This window comes from Asparagus officinalis, chromosome 8 (assembly GCF_001876935.1).
Source record: "Asparagus officinalis chromosome 8, Aspof.V1, whole genome shotgun sequence".
Lineage (NCBI taxonomy): Eukaryota > Viridiplantae > Streptophyta > Magnoliopsida > Asparagales > Asparagaceae > Asparagus > Asparagus officinalis.
In genome coordinates, this window is record NC_033801.1 from 7,777,265 (window position 1) to 7,794,689 (window position 17,425).

At 38.5% G+C, this 17,425-nt stretch overlaps 2 protein-coding genes across 2 annotated transcripts; one reads left to right on the forward strand and one right to left on the reverse strand.

Annotated features, from left to right (window-relative positions):
- Positions 115-8,773, reverse strand: LOC109819880 (pentatricopeptide repeat-containing protein At1g07590, mitochondrial). Its single transcript, XM_020385840.1, has 2 exons — positions 8,387-8,773; positions 115-1,381 (listed from the first exon to the last, which is right to left on the reverse strand). The coding sequence occupies exons 1-2, from the start codon at positions 8,669-8,671 to the stop codon at positions 131-133; spliced, it is 1,536 nt and encodes a 511-aa protein (XP_020241429.1). The 5' UTR covers positions 8,672-8,773; the 3' UTR covers positions 115-130.
- On the forward strand, positions 12,677-16,855 carry LOC109819943 (proteasome subunit alpha type-7-like). Its single transcript, XM_020385941.1, is given in 5 exon segments — positions 12,677-12,829; positions 12,831-12,896; positions 12,898-12,971; positions 13,061-13,475; positions 16,458-16,855. Coding segments are annotated over 5 exon segments (750 nt in total). The 5' UTR covers positions 12,677-12,793; the 3' UTR covers positions 16,617-16,855.

Below are 17,425 nucleotides of genomic sequence, written 5' to 3' on the forward strand. Positions count from 1 at the left end.
TATAGTAGTATTGAAGACTTGGGTTTCTGCCTTGAAGAGACAACGAATATTCGTTAAAATGGTTTCTGGTAAAAGAGCTCCATTTCCCTTTTTCTCTATACGATAATACCCAAATGATGCAACAAGGAAATCATTTCTTGAACTGTTCAATTAGTCTCACAAGACTGTATGTCTCGGCATCAGGCGTTGCTCCTCTTAGAATCATTTTCCTCAATAAATCAGGATCATAAACATTTGCCTTCACATGAGCCCTTAGAAAGCTATTGTATACAAAGGTATATCTACTATACTTCGTCTCTTTAAATTCCTGAAATAATTTCTTGGCATTCTCTAAATCACCGACATCAGCGAAACATTCCAGTAGCATATGAGTAGTTTCAGACCATGGTACAGATCTTCTTACTTGAAAGCTCAAACCTTCATTCTCTCCCATCTCAATAGTCTTCAATGCTTCAGTTACTAAACCTGCTTTTAAACAACACAACGCAAGGTGACGGTAAGTTATAGAATTTGGCTTGCATCCATTTGCTTCCATTTCTTTGAACATCTCAGATGCTTTGTCCACAAGTCCATGCCTACTATACACTGATATAATTGCATTGAAATGCTGTGGTAATTTTATTTCTTCCTTCGATTTCATCTCTGCCCAAATTTCTTCAGCTCTATGTATGGAACCTATCCTTCCGAATGCTTCGACTGCTAACACAAAGCTTTTGGATCTAATATGAGGAAGTTCCTCAACTGACTTCCACGTCCTCTCCAATTCTTTTTCCTTCCCCAAGTAACCATACAATATAATAAGAACATCAAATGTAGACCAATTTTTGCCAGTCTTCGACCTTTCAAGTGCCTCTGTGTACATCTCAGATACCGTGTAAAGTCTTGCCACAGCATGTGCTTTTGCTAGAATTCCATAGGTGATTTCATTTGGTTCAATTTTCAATCGCTTCATATCATTGAACACTTTAGATAAACCTTCAATGTTATGGTCACTAGCTTCGATATCCAAAAGAATGTTATAAGTGGATACATGTGGACAAACACCATCAGCCTTCATTTGTGTGAGGATTTTAGGGATAGATTTCTTGCGACCAGAAGAAGAATGGAGTTCAATCAAACGGTTATATACATGATAAGAAATAGGGAAGGACAGTTCTCTCATCTTTCTCATGTAATCAAGAGAAAGCCTGATTTTACCCTGATCCAGGCATGAAATTACTAGGTTGTTGTAGAGCAATTCATTCTGATGCTCATGAGGGACACGAAGAAAGAGGCTTTCACCATGTGATACACCATGAAGTTTAGTTGTGAATTCCAGAAGAAAAGAATAGTCTAGCTCTTTCACTTTATACGGTCTCTCTCTGATCACCCACTCCATAACCTGTCAGAAGAATGCAGTAAAAATGTCATATAACCGGGCAAACAGAGTTAGAAAAGTTTATAGAACTACAAATTTAGGGTTTCTTTCTCTTCTTCATTGAAGTATCAAGCAAGAAGTAGCTCGAAGGTGGCATGAAATATTAATCTAAGTTAATAGTTTGAGCTTAACGAAAAAGATTTGTCCTGAAAAGAAAATTTCAATGTTCAACAGAATAAGATTGCAATAGGAAAATGATGATTTGCTTAACATCCGAACGAAAACAAAAACCTGTTAGTCAAAGAATGTGTGCAGACCACCGAAAGCACACAAAAGAAAGTTTTTTTTTTCAAACTTCTCATGCCACCGAAAGAGCCTTTGGCTCTTTCGGCTTTGTCAAAATTCTCATGCCACCGGAAAATCAGAAGAGGATAGGTGAGCGGGTCCCAGAGCAAGAAAAAATTATACGTGGGCCCCACCGCGGGCCTCACCACTAATAAAATATTAGTGCATAGTGTTTTTCCAAACACTATAAATAGGCCCCCAAACTCTTAAGGAAAAATCATCCCAGAAACAACTCCTCTTATAGAAGAGCAAGAGAGAGAAAAGAGAGGCTTAGAGAAAAGTCTTTGTGAGAGAAAATTGTGAGCAATTTTCAGAGTGAGATTGAGTTGTGAGAAAATTAAGAGTGTTATAAAATTTCTCTTCATAGTGAAAGATCTGCAGCAGCCCGTGGACGTAGGCAATTTTGTGCTGAACCACGTAAATCTTGCGTGTCCCCCATTTTGCGCATTTTATTTTTTCGCTTCCTCTCAAATCTGGCAATAGGAGAATCCGAGTAATTTCCCAACAACTGGTATCAGAGCTCTGGTTGTGACAACTGTCAAATTTCTGTAAGATTACTATTCACGTGAATAGTAAATTTCGTGAATAGTAGAATTTTGCCGGTGATACTGACTTGTCGGCAGAGGTGTCTTAATACACGGTGGTTCGCAGAAATTATCAGAAACGATCCAGAGGAAGTCATATTCGAGTGGGAGCGATGGCTGCAGATGAAGGGAAGGTGAAAATTGAGAAGTTTGATGGTGCGGACTTCGGCTTTTGGAAGATGCAGATCGAAGACTATCTGTACCAGAAGAAGCTGTATCAACCTCTCTCGGGAAAGAAGCCAGATGATATGAAGGATGAAGAGTGGGCTCTCCTCGACAGACAAGCCCTTGGAGTTATCCGATTGACGCTATCCCGCAACGTTGCCTTCAACATAGCAAAGGAAAAGACCACGGCGGGTCTTATGGCGGCTCTCTGCAGCATGTACGAGAAGCCCTCTGCCTCAAACAAAGTTCACTTGATGAGGCGGCTGTTCAATTTGCGAATGACGGAAGGCGCATCGACAGCTCAACATCTCAATGAACTCAACATAGTCACAACCCAGTTGAGTTCAGTTGGGATTGAATTTGATGAAGAAGTACGAGCATTGATACTTCTTTCTTCTCTACCAGAAAGCTGGAACGCTACAGTCACGGCTGTGAGTAGCTCATCGGGAAGCAACAAGTTGAAGTTCGATGATATTCGTGATCTGGTTCTTAGTGAAGAGATCCGACGGAGAGAATCGGGTAAAGCTTCAACCTCCTCAGCTTTACACACGGAGTCTAGGGGAAGAACTTCAGAAAGAAGTTCAAATCACGGCAGATCAAAATCTAGAAGGAGCAAATCTAGATCAGGAAAGAAAGACTTCAAGTGCTACAATTGTGGCAAGAAGGGTCATTGTAGGCTGTCTAAAAATCACAATAGATAGTTTATCCCCCATCAACCACCGATGATGAAAGTTACAATCTGACGACTTCCAGAAGGCTGTAATCTGAAGACTTTCGCGTAGATTGCTGAAGGTTACAATCTGACGACCTTCACGACAACTGATGGAAGCTCTACTTCAACAGCCTTCACAATCAACATCGGGAGGGTCGAACCCCGCGTCACAACATCAAAACGCCAGGGTCGAACCCCACGTCACAACATCAAAACGCCAGGTCGAACCCCGCGTCTCAACATCAAAACGCCAGGGTCGAACCCCGCGTCACAACATCAAAACGCTGGAGTCGGACCCGCGTTACAACAGGCGAAACGTGAGCGACCCTCGCGTTCGTAGGGGTCCAGCCAACACCGACCCCCGCGTTTCTAAGCTACAACAAACCAAAACGCGAGCGACCCTCGCGTTCATCAATGTTCAGCCAATACCCAACCTCGCGTCTCAATCCTAAGACGTGAGGTTAGGGTCCTGAACGCCAACGTGGGCGTTTGACTCATTCAACATGAGTTGAACGGTTCTAAAACCGTTTCCCACGATTTGGGGGCGGTTACACCCCACTTAGGAGAGATTTAAGGGGCGGGTTTCACCCCCCTTAATCCTCTATAAATAACTGAAGATCAATTCAGTTCAGGGGGGCTTCTTTTTTTTCGGTTGGATCTTCTTGGCTTGGATCGACCACTGAAGACAGGCTTTTGAGGAGATCGGCATCATCTCCCAACGAAGATCATCTTCAACTTCAGCAACAGAGAGCCTCTGTCCTTGGCTTATAACCGACTTTCGGTTCAAATCAACTCTTTTTCAAGAGTTAAAACTCGTTCAGAGTTATCAACTCATCAAGAGTTTTAAACTTGCCACGCAAGTTCTCCACAACGTCAAATCGTGAGGAGAAGATATCGTTCCAGTGAAGCAAAACAGCGGATCGTCAACGGAGAGCAATTTCGACGCGAGCAATCGAAGGAGGCATTCCATCGCCACCGTGAAGAACCCAGTTTTAAACAAAGGAGAGAATCAAATCCGTTCTCTCCTCTTTTGTAATCAAGTTGTAACCGAGATCAAAGGAATATAAATCAATTTTCTTTATTCTCTTCTTTGTAATTTTTCCAACATACAGTCATTTCAAGAGGGAGTGTCGGGCACCGAAGAAAAATACCGGCGCACAGGAGTCTACCAACGTAACCGAGGAAGGAGATGATGCTATGATTCTAAGCGTCAACAGTCCGATTGAATCATGGATTCTTGATTCAGGGGCATCATTTCATTCCACCCCATGCCGAGAAATCATGGAGAACTACGTCAGCGGTGATTTCGGAAAGGTACATCTAGCATATGATGAAACCTTGAAGATTGTTGGCAAGGGAGACATTCGATTAAAATTGCCAAATCAGACCACATGGAAGCTGCAAGGAGTAAGACATATTCCTGGTCTTAGAAGGAATTTGATCTCTGTGGGACAACTTGATGGAGAGGGTTATTGTACAACCTTCTCGGGTCATGAATGGAAGATTACCAAAGGAGCACTCGTCATTGCTCGAGGTAAGAAAAATGGTACTCTCTATATAACCTCTAACTTAGAGAATATCATTGCAGTAACAGATGCAGATGAAAAATCAAACCTATGGCACCAAAGGCTTGGCCATATGAGCGAGAAAGGGATGAAGACACTTCTGTCAAAAGGGAAGCTACCAGATCTGAAGAATGTAGATGTCGGCCTATGCGAGGATTGTATCTTTGGCAAACAGAAGAAAGTCAGTTTTGCAAAAATTGGCAAGACACCCAAGACAGAAAGGTTAGAATTAATTCATACCGACGTATGGGGACCATCTCCAGTTTCATCTCTTGCAGGCTCACTGTACTATGTCACCTTCATTGATGATTCTACAAGGAAGGTGTGTGTTTATTTTCTGAAGAAGAAATCAGAAGTCTTTGATACCTTCAGAAAATGGAAGGCCATGGTGGAAAATGAAACTGGTTTGAAGATAAAGAAGTTGAGGTCAGACAATGGAGGAGAGTACAAAGATAGTAGATTCAAAGAGTTTTGCGCAAACAGCGGGATCAAGATGGAGAAAACAGTTCCCATGACACCGCAGCAGAATGGCGTAGCAGAGCGCATGAACAGAACTTTGAATGAACGTGCCAGAAGCATGAGGTTACATGTCGGCTTGCCCAAGTTCCTATGGGCTGAAGCTATCAATACCGCAGCCTATCTAATCAACCGCGCCGCGGACCCTCAGTTCCCTTGGATGGTGGAATACCGGAAGAAGCTTGGAGCAAAAAAGAGATAAACCTTTCATATTTAAGAATTTTTGGTTGTATCTCTTATGTACACATAGATTCTGCTGAAAGAAGTAAACTTGATGCCAAATCTAACAAATGTGTTTTTGTTGGTTATGGTGGTGATGAGTTTGGTTACCGATTTTGGGATTATGAAAATCGGAAGATCATCAGAAGCAGAGATATCATATTCAATGAGAATGTGATGTACAAAGACAGATCAACTGCAGAATCAAGTAGCTCCAGTACAAAAGCTGAAACAAAGGAATTTGCTGAATTTGAGGAGATTTCTGAAAAAGATGTTCAGACTAGCCCTGAAGCAGTTCAAGAAGAACCAAGCACGCCAGAAGTGAGACGCTCCTCCAGAATTCCTAAGCCAACCCAGCGTTATTCGCCTTCTTTGCACTACTTGTTGCTGACTGACAGTGGTGAACCGGAGTGTTATGACGAAACAATACAGATGAAAGATTCAGTCAAGTAGGAGTCTGTTATGCAAGATGAGATGGACTCGCTCATGTCAAATCAGACATGAGACTTAGCTGAATTACCACAAGGTAATATGCAAGATGAGATGGACTCGCTCATGTCAAATCAGACATGAGACTTAGCTGAATTACCACAAGGTAAGAAAGCTCTTCATAACAAATGGATTTACAGGATCAAAGAAGAACATGATGGGAACAAACGCTACAAGGCAAGGTTGGTTGTCAAAGGCTTTCAGCAAAAGGAAGGTATCGATTACAATGAAATTTTTTCCCCGGTTGTGAAACTAACTACAATCAGATTAGTGTTGAAAATTGTAGCTGCTGAGAATTTACATCTTGAGCAGTTAGATGTAAAAACAGCTTTCCTTCATGGTGATTTGGAGGAGGAGATTTATATGAAGCAACCAGAAGGCTTCATAAAGGCAGGCAAGGAAAATCTAGTATGTCGTTTGAAGAAGAGCTTGTATGGATTGAAACAAGCTCCCAGGCAGTGGTACAAGAAGTTTGACAGCTTTATGAACAGCAACGGTTTCACTAGATGCCAAGCAGATCATTGTTGCTATATCAAGAGGTTTGACAATAGCTTCATTATTTTATTGTTATACGTTGATGACATGCTCGTTGCAGGATCAGATCTGCAAGAGATTATAAATTTGAAGCAGAAATTGTCAAAACAGTTCGCGATGAAAGATCTTGGTGCGGCAAAACAGATTCTTGGAATGAGGATCAAGAGAGACACGAAGTCTAGAATCTTGATGTTATCACAGGCTGAGTACATCAACAAAGTACTCTCCAGGTTCAACATGCAAGATGCAAAACCAGTGGGTACACCTTTAGGTGTTCATTTCAGACTTTCTAAAGAACAGTCACCGAAGACAGATGGCGAAGGTCCCGTACGCCTCAGCAATTGGAAGTCTGATGTATGCCATGGTTTGTACAAGACCAGATATTTCTCAAGCAGTGGGAGCTGTTAGCAGGTATATGAATGATCCAGGCAAGGTACATTGGGAAGCAGTCAAATGGATCCTCAGATATCTACGGGGCACCACAGGTAAAGCACTTTGTTTCAAAGGTGGAGATACAATACTAACAGGCTATGTAGATGCTGATCTAGCAGGAAATGTTGATATCAGAAAGAACACTACAGGGTATGTATATACTCTAGGAGGTACTGCAGTGAGTTGGGCTTCTCAACTGCAGAAGATAGTTGCTCTCTCCACAACTGAAACAGAATATGTCGCTGTTACAGAAGCCAGCAAGGAAATGGTGTGGCTTCAAATTTTCTTGGATGGATTAGGCAAGAAACAAGAAGACAATGTCTTATACTGCGACAGTCAAAGTGCTATTCATCTAGCGAAGAATGAAACAAGAAGACAATGTCTTATACTGCGACAGTCAAAGTGCTATTCATCTAGCGAAGAATCCGTCTTTCCATTCCAGAACGAGACAGTCAAAGTGCTATTCATCTAGCGAAGAATCCGTCTTTCCATTCCAGAACGAAGCACATACAGATGTGATATCATTTTATCCGGTCACTTCTGAAAGATGGAATTTTGAAGCTTGAAAAAATCAGTGGAGCTCAAAATCCGACAGACATGCTGACAAAGACGGTGACTATTGACAAACTGAAGCTGTGTTCAGCTTCAGTTGGCCTGCAATAGTATGAAGACCGGGAAGAACCGCGGGCCCCACCACTAATAAAATATTAGTGCATAGTATTTTCCCAAACACTATAAATAGGCCCCCAAACTCTTAAGGAAAAATCATCCCAGAAACAACTCCTCTTATAGAAGAGCAAGAGAGAGAAAAGAGAGGCTTAGAGAAAAGTCTTTGTGAGAGAAAATTGTGAGCAATTTTCAGAGTGAGATTGAGTTGTGAGAAAATTAAGAGTGTTATAAAATTTCTCTTCATAGTGAAAGATCTGCAGCAGCCCGTGGACGTAGGCAATTTTGTGCTGAACCACGTAAATCTTGCGTGTCCCCCATTTTGCGCATTTTATTTTTTCGCTTCCTCTCAAATCTGGCAATAGGGGAATCCGAGTAATTTCCCAACAAAACCAAGCTTTATCCCAAATCTTTAGAGTGATACATGATCCCCCACCCCACCCCACCCCACATTTTCCCCTCCAAATTTAACTCCGTCAACAGCCAACTATTATATTATGATTAAGAGGTATTATATAAGGATTTTCCTTTAAAAAAATCATATTATAATAAGGATAAATAAATATCCAACTTTTAATCAATCTAACCCCGTGTGGACATCTACAGCGCAAAATCAAAGTTTTCAACCCATGTAAAAAAATTCAGCACACCCCCCTCAGACCAAAACCTTATATATTCTCAATTCCCACACACCCATAACTAAAATATAAAAAAAAACCGAATGAAGAAAGATTAAAAAAACAACTACATTTGTGTCTCTTCTCTTTGTCATTTTATCAAACAATGAATGGGCTTAGCTCACCTCGAGCGCTCTCTTATTCTTCTTGAGCTTCCTCAGTCGGTTGATGGCATGGAAAACATCCCCGCGATGGATTGAGAATCCCTCGCCCATCCAGCTCTGAAACGCTGCGACGACGGATTCGCACCTGCGGAGACTCTCAACTCGAGAGCAGAGCGTATCTCTGGGTTCGTCATCGTCGACGACTTGGACTCCTTGGGCAAAGGTTCGAACTTGTGAGGAATTGGTGAGAGAAAATGTGGGCAAGCTTTTGAGAGGGATTCTTCTGTGAATGAATTTGGAGAACATGGCATAGCACGCGCGAGAGAGAGAGAGAGAGAGAGAGAGAGAGAGCGAGAGTGGGAGAGAGGAATCTCGTGAGGGAATCGAGTCGAGTGCTTTAGGAACAGGGTTAATAACTTAATACTAGTCTTTTAGCCCATGCACGGTCTTATTACATTTCATCACTATTTCGTTTTATTTTAATTACTAGTAACTAAATATAATTTAAAAGATTTAATGACTCACCCCCATCGAAGCACGTGAACCCTACCCACCTCCCACCTTCTCTTTAATGCGAGTTTACTAAGGGGTTAGTCACCTAGAACTTAAAAATAAAACTAAGATAATCTGTGGGATAAATTTTTAAGGTGACATAAAATTAAGAAATGAGATATTTTTTTAAAGTGTTAGTCAAGTAAAACTTTTGTAGAATTAGAACTATGTTATTTTTTTTGTGCGTTAGTCAAGTAGAATTCTACTATAATTAGAATTTGGATAATTTGTCATAATTATCTCACTAATTATGTTACCTACATATGTAGCCATCAGTTCACCTCTCTCAAATTATCCTACAGATTGAAAAGAATCAACAATTGGGGAAAAAAGTGAAACGTCGCCCTTTCAAAGAACATCGCTTCCGCCTCCCTCCCTCTCGGTTAATTTCTCCGCCCCATAAAATTTCTCCGCCTCTCTTCTCTTGATCCTCTTCATCAACCCCTCCGACTTCATCAACTCTGTCGTCTCCGCTGTGTCATCTTCTCCGACTTCATCAACTCCTCCGGCGCCGTCCACGAACTCAGGTATCATTGTAAATTTAGAGTAATAATTATAAATTTTAAATTGTGGTAAGTATTATTGTACGATAATTAAGTGAAACTAATATATGATTTTGACAAGATTAATTTGGATATCTTATGGTTAAACAACGATCATGTTTAGCTAGATTTATAATGGTTAGATACGCATTAAAATTAACTCAAAAAGTATGTGTACATAGTATAATTTGGTGATCATTCTTCATATGTATTTTAATATTTGTTGTTCTTTTTGAAAGTTCAGTTTGAGTCATAGAGTTAAGATGTAACTTTGTTAAAGATATATAAATAAAAATCTAGTTAATGTGAATTGTGACGCTATGTATTTATAGTTTTCTTTTTTATTTATTTCTTTCTTTTTTGCTGAAATAATAACTCTATTTTGAATCTGGATCATTCTTATTAGCGAAGCAACATTTTGGCATCGTTCTATAATCATTATCTTGTATGTTGACATGCAATGACTATAATAATGGTTATATAAGGCCGTCATTATAAAGAAGGAAGCTAGATAATATATTGACAGATCTAAAGTTTGCTTTGACCATTTTGTCAGGATTTTAATGGAATGCTAGACCTCAGGAGAACTTAATATGGTGTCTCAATTTGTCTAAATGGTGAAGTATGAGATAGAAACGCAAAAACGCTGCCTTGACAGAGTAATTATGTCTGGAAGCCATCACATATTTTGCTTAATCAAAGTCTCACTTAAACGCTTTCGCGTCTTTACATGAATAACATGATAATTGTCTTTAGACTTTTAGACAAACTACCGTTGATTATTTCATTAGCGAGGGCATAAGTGTTTGGGATTCGAAATAATCAAATCGAACCATTGCCCTTCCAGACCTTGTTAGAAAGTTGAGCAAGAAAGAAATTCACCACAAATCAAAGATAAAAACTTACAGAAATAAGAACAAGGGAGAACACACGAATTTAACAAGGTTCGGCAACGTGCCTACATCCTCGGGAACCACACGAATTTTTATAGTTTGAGTGACTGACATACTATTTTTTTCTCATTATAAGTAATTAATAAGATTATATAAATGTATACTATGATATTTTATTAATTATGATCACTAATTTTATTAACTCTCATTATCCTGATAATTTAAAATTAAATTCATATTAAATTAATTTGTGGATATTTTATCAGGATATTAGGATAAAATAATAATATTGCAACATACAGACCATTAAATGAACTTCAAACAGATCAAAATAATGTCATCTTGAAAGGAAGAATCACTTGAACATGGGAAGGACAAAACACAAACACTAAAATCTTATCTAGAATTAACTTTTATTCTCCTTGCTAACGAGGTACATTTAAAATTTTATATATACTGATAATTATAATTTTAAATAATATAAATTTACTTTAATATGATGTGTTTTATTTAATTTTTAACAGAACACTCGTGTACATTATTTTTACCATAAGAGTGATGCATTACGATTGAGAAAATTAATACAAAAAGAAAAAATTCATATTTTCACAAATTTAAAGGTTATTACCCCAAAAAAGATGTACAAACGAGTAAGCACTCCAATATCTATTCATTTTTGTTATCGCACAAATATCAAGGTTTTAGAGGAGGATGACGGTGATATAGAAAAATACAAATTTGAATTTCTTCCTTACATAGAGATTGAATCAAGAATCGATTCAAAAAAATTTCTCATATGTATGTATTAAATTTACATTCCTTATAGATTATAATGTATGTCAAATTATACTAAAATTTAATTATTTTTTATATAAATATGATTGGAATAGTTGATGAAATTTATGCGATTAATAGCATGGACATGAATGGAAAAAAAAGTTTTGTTTAGAAGCTTTATAATGCATGATAATGAGTAAGTTACAATTTTATTATTGTTTAGATGAAAAACACAGAAATATATTTTATAACATAGATATTAAATATATATATTTTATTCTTTTATCGGGTTCAACACAATAGCCATCACTTTGTGGGAAGATTTAGCATGTGCTCTGAAGAAAAAACCGAAACGGGAGAATCAAATCTCAGTAGTCATTATTGTGACCAATTTGTTGTACTCTAGATTTAAAGATGGGTATATACATACACACACACACTATGGGTATCTGTATTTAGATGTCTAATTATAAAGTTTTGAGAGGGATTCTTTTGTGAATGAATTTGGAGAACATGGCATAGCACGCGAGAGAGAGCGAGAGCGAGAGCGGGAGAGAGGAATAAGGAAGAGTCGAGGGACTTACGAGCAGGGTTAATAACTGAATATATTTAGTTGTTGCTTCGATGGTTTAAAATGTTATCTCATTATTATAAGTGCGAGGATTATCACCATTTATGTGATAATTAGGAGTTACGAGTAAGCCTCTCATTTTAACTCTTTATAGCGCTTTAATTTATCTTTTTTGTATTTTCATGTTTGATAAATTATGGAAAATTAATTCACTCTGCTCCTGGTGTAGATTTTTTTGTGTTTGGATGGTTAATAAGAGGTTTATTCCGTTTAGTCCCTCATTGAACATGCTGTCAAAGGAACACCATAGAGATTAATTTATTGGTCACGCGTTATGCACTGGTAACAAAAAGATATGCAGTCCGTAAACTAAATGTTAGTTGTCGTGTATGAGATACATAAATGGATTAATTGTAGATAGACTTCATGTACTATCATTTAATTACGGATGGATCTAGACCTCTTTGTTACTTGCCCAAGTGCAAACAGACCTTCTAAAAAAAGCTAAAAAGACTTATCAGGGGATAAAAACGGTTGGAAAATTCCAATATGACTCTCCCGATCTTAGATTCGATTATGGACTAGGTTATCTTAAAAACAACCAAAAAGGTTCATAGGCTTGTTCGCAATTGGAATATAGTATGTGGAGTCCATCCACAATTAATCTTGTATCCAACAACTTCAAAATAGAATTGAGCTACACTAAAACTAGAGTTGAACCATATAAGAGTTGGTCCAAAAAAACGGGTTTAAGGGCTAGATTTTAAACTAGAAAAAAGTAGTCCAAATTGGGTCCAACTTTTTCCAAACTTAAAAAATGTAGTGAACAAAGGTTGTATCATCTAAAACAAATTTTGTGAAGGTCTCAAACGCATCCTTACTATTTTACTTTGTTCGCTCAAAGGGAGAGCTTTTGGTGGGAGACATTGATTTAAAGTCGGTTCGGTCCGTTGTACCCGACCCGCTTTCAGCCCCCGACTTCTTCTCCAAGCCAAGTGAAGTGACCAAACAAGCCCCTCTCTTTCTCCATTTCCTCTCTCAAACAAAACCCTAATCGAGAGCCCATCTCCACAGAGAACAAAAGAATCTCGCCATGGCTCGCTACGATCGCGCGATCACCGTCTTCTCTGCCCGACGGCCACCTCTTCCAAGTAAATACCGATCGAGGGCGCGTCCGCAAGGGCAACGCCGGGACCGTCGGCCGTTCGCGGCACCGACAACGTCGTCCTCGGCGTCGAGAAGAAGTCCACCGCCAAACTCCAAGACTCCAGGTAACCAAACTATAAAAAAAACCCTCCCGAAACTAAAAGACTAGGGTTAGGGTTAGGGTTAGGGTTTCTGATCTCGATTTCAATCTCAGATCGGTCCGCAAGATCGTCAACCTCGACGACCACATCGCCCTCGCCTGCGCCGGGCTCAAGGCCGACGCCAGGGTTCTGATCAATCGAGCGAGGATCGAGTGCCAGAGCCATAAGCTGACGGTGGAGGATCCGGTCACTGTGGAGTATATTACGAGGTATATTGCTGGGATGCAGCAGAAGTACACGCAGAGCGGTGGGGTTCGGCCGTTTGGGCTATCGACGTTGATCGTTGGGTTTGATCCGTATAAGGGAGTGCCGGCGCTGTACCAGACTGATCCCTCGGGGACTTTCTCGGCTTGGAAGGCGAATGCTACAGGGAGAAACTCGAATTCGATGAGGGAGTTCTTGGAGAAGAACTATAAGGAGGTTTCGGGACAGGAGACAGTGAAGCTTGCCATCAGGGCATTGCTTGAGGTGAATTTTCTATTGTAGTATGGATGATGTTTTAATTGGTTATTTTGCAGTTAGTTTTGTTATGGCTTTAGGATGGAAACATATCGTAGATAATAACAGTTAGATGGAAGAGCTGTAACCTGTAGGAATCATAGAGTAGAATATCGAGGCAGTGTACTGCTGTTGAGGAATGAAGATTGAAATAGAAGTGAGTTGGGAACATTACTTTGTTAATAGCGAAATAAAGTGTAGCGAGCTCACTTAGAGGTGGCAAAAGGCAATGAGAAAGAATTTCTCCTTCTGATACATCGGAGGTTTATTAGGAGCGCTTATGTTTTAGTCGCCATGTTTTTTCGTCGGTGCTCATGTGTTTAATCTTTGAGAAGGGGGTAGTGGTAGGTTCTGTATGAAACCATCACCGCTATAATCTGCCATCTCTACAGTCATTGGCATCATTGCTAACTAAGATGAAGTCCTTTGTGCTTTCCCCATGAAATTGAAGTCGTGAAACCATATTTATGTTAATACAGAGCAGCCAACTTAGACCACTTTCATCCCTATTCAATTGAATGATTGATAGAAATATATATCCTATTATCACCTCCGGTTTTGTCACCCCTCCACAAACTATAGATAACATAACCCAATATTGAAGTCCCATTTCAAATATGCAATTCACGTATTTTGCCTTGTAACGCCATAGTTTGTTTATTAAATAGATTCCACAATTGGAAATGGAAGAGATAAGAATGTAATGGATATAATCGTACAATCTGGTTTTTCTATCTCATATATGAAGTTAATGATGATGAACTTGGCAGTGTGTCTTGCCTACCAAAGAGAAACATAGACAGTCATCCATGACTGCGTCAAATATGAAGGAAGACGGGAAAAAAGAAAAGAAGAGTTACAACTGTTATTTTATAGTAATTGTAAATCATATGAGTGTTAGTTCTAATATTTGTAGTACATCATGAGGTTTCTTTGTGTCTATGCCAATTATTGATAAGACCTTGATAATTAATGCAAAAGAAACTAGTTGAGGGGAGTTATGCAGAGAAAAGTTGAATGTGATAACTATAAGATTCTTGAAGATGATGATAGTGATAGATATTGATGTTAAGTTGGATTGCTTTGTTAATTTTGGGACGATTATGGACTTGGTTTAGGAACTTTTTATTCATTGAAATATTGATGTTTTTACATTTTGTTGAATTGTGTTTTGTCATTTAATTAAAGGCCTTGTACTCATTGAACTTTTATTCTTTTTTGTTATTTACATTCTTGTCATTTTCCTTGTAAGCTCTTAACATTTCTATTTGGTTATTCAACTTAAATTTGTCCATCCTCTTGTGAGTCGTGAATATATGGCTCTACACAATACACCTAATTATTTAACTGCCGCACGTCTATAAATTATCTTACAGTATTACATCATTGATAAATACATATGGAAAGTGATATGATTCATATCATGATTTGAAGCTTTGATATGAAAAATTTAGAAAAAAAGAAGTGATATTTGGCTCAGGTATCTGGTGCCCATGTTTATAAAAACTTGTATGTCGTCCGCCTGGGCCTAAGTGGTACCTAGGCTGCCCACAAAATTTTTGAGAATGCCTAGGTGAACATGGCCCATTTATGTGGACTCACTGCGACAAAAAGGGGTTTCTTGCCCTCTTAATAATGGATAAAGAGAACATGTTGTTAAAATAGATCAGATCAGACTCAATCCAGATTTATCTCAGCTAAAATGGTGAGGATAGGATTTTGAATTTTTGAAAACAAAAAATCCTTTCTCTTCTGGTGCTAAAAATGCAAACATGCTGCTTAGGCGTCCATCAAGGTGCCTGAATGCTATGTCTGGTCCCAGAAGCACCTAACACTTTCTAAAACATTGTCTGGTGCTTTTGGAAACATAAATACTCATCAAGTTAGATTAGTTTTTGGTATATAGCTTTTATGTGCAAGAAAATGTTAGTTAGAGAAACACTTGACTTGAATGAGGGAGAAAATTGAAGATGAGAGATTCAAACATGTGCTAGGACATTAGGCCTCACAAGATATTATCTAATAGAAAGTAAAAAATGAAAGGACATAATATGGTGGACTTTTTGCTTTTTGTAGTTGAGAGAACTAGAAAATCCCTCTTCTGCAAACAAACAGTTATATGAACTTGTTCATGAAGATTCTAGCACCAACAAGATTTTAGCAAACGACCTTACATATAATAAGATAGGATGTTCAAATGTTGTAGGCTATAAGCTATTGCCTCATAACTTTTAGGGTAGCTTTGTTTAAAGTAGCAAGTGGATTTGGTGGAATTTGATTTCAGACTTTAGAGCCTAAGATTTATGCCTACTTGTCCTTGTTGTTTTGTAATTTAAGTGTCCGAAACAGGAACCTGTAAATATGGAGTCTCCATCTGTTACTTCTACATAATTTGACAAAGTTTCCCTTCTATTTATCATGTAGTAATAAGTCATGGTTTATCTGCTCATTTACTTTTCACATTACTGTTTTGTGTTTTTCCTCCTCCCTGTAAACGAATTTGGCTAAGCTGTGGTATATCTCATGAACTTTCACCTCTATTGTAGAAAACTACCATATAGTCTCTTTGTTAAGAAAACTGCCATGGGTCTATGAAGAGAAGAGAACTAATAGGAACTTTTGAGGAGTTTTCATAGATAGCCTGATCTTTCTTTCTTTGTTTATGCTAATGGCCATCCCATTCAGAATAGCATGTTCTCTCACCAACGATCTACATTGCACCTCAATTGCTAGTTGACTTCTGCGGGTGAAAGTAAAATATCGCAATTTACTAACTTTTTGTTTGTGAAAAACTTCATCTTAGTTTCTGAAATAATTTAATTTTAAGACATTTTCTACAGAAGAACTGAACGTTAATTATCGACACTTTAGCAATGTGTTTTCGCACTTAATGGGCAAATTGTTTTTTTGGAGAGAGTGACCTGCTATATGGCTTTGATTTGTTATTTTTAGGTCGTTGAGAGTGGGGGAAAGAACATTGAAATTGCAGTTATGACAAAAGATGAAGGTCTCAAACAACTCGAGGAAGCCGAGATTGATGCCATTGTTGCAGAAATAGAGGCGGAGAAAGCTGCTGCTGAGGCTGCAAAGAAGGCTCCTAAAGAAACATGATTCTAGGTATAATCCAAGCACATCTTAGCAGTTTAGGTTGTATTGTAGAAACTTCTATATAACTGATTGATTTCCTTTGCTGATAAGAAGAAAGATATTTGGTTTTCAGCTTTGCTACTGGTGTGTTTGTATTCCATTGTGTTTATTTGCCAGACTCTTTTAAGATCTTTATGTGCGAAATTGCTGCTCATGTGTTTATTTGCTAGAAATTTCAAATGTCAGGATCATCTATTGTTACCTGTCCTTGTGGGTTACTGCTCATCTAAGCGTTGATAAAAACTTCGAGTTCCAAATTTTCTGTAAATATTGTCATATTTGCGTACCACAAGATACAAAATTACAAATATGAAATGTGTGAAATCTTTACTTTTGAAACTCTTGTAGTATCAGAATAGCATGAGATTAGTATTGTAGTAACAAAATAGTATGAGATTAATATAGCAGTATCAAAATACTGAGAATGATATGAGATCAGCACTATAGTATAGTTACCGCAGATAATATCTGTTCTATAGTGGTAATTGGAGGCAGCTTGTGGGAGAAGTATTTCAGCTGCAGGATGTATTTCCTTCCCGGTCACAGGAACTACACTGAAACAATCCACCGCGGAGCTACGTCTTGCTCGCCTCCCTAATCATGGGCCAGATTCGGATCCTCTCCACGACAAAAAGAAAAAGAAAAAGATAGTGGTCTCTACACTACTCTCATCACAATCGTTGTATTTAATGGTTGTGATTGTCTTTGAATATAAATTAGAAAATGAATACAATTCATAGGGAGGGTCCAATTTCGGGCGGATTTGTTCCTTT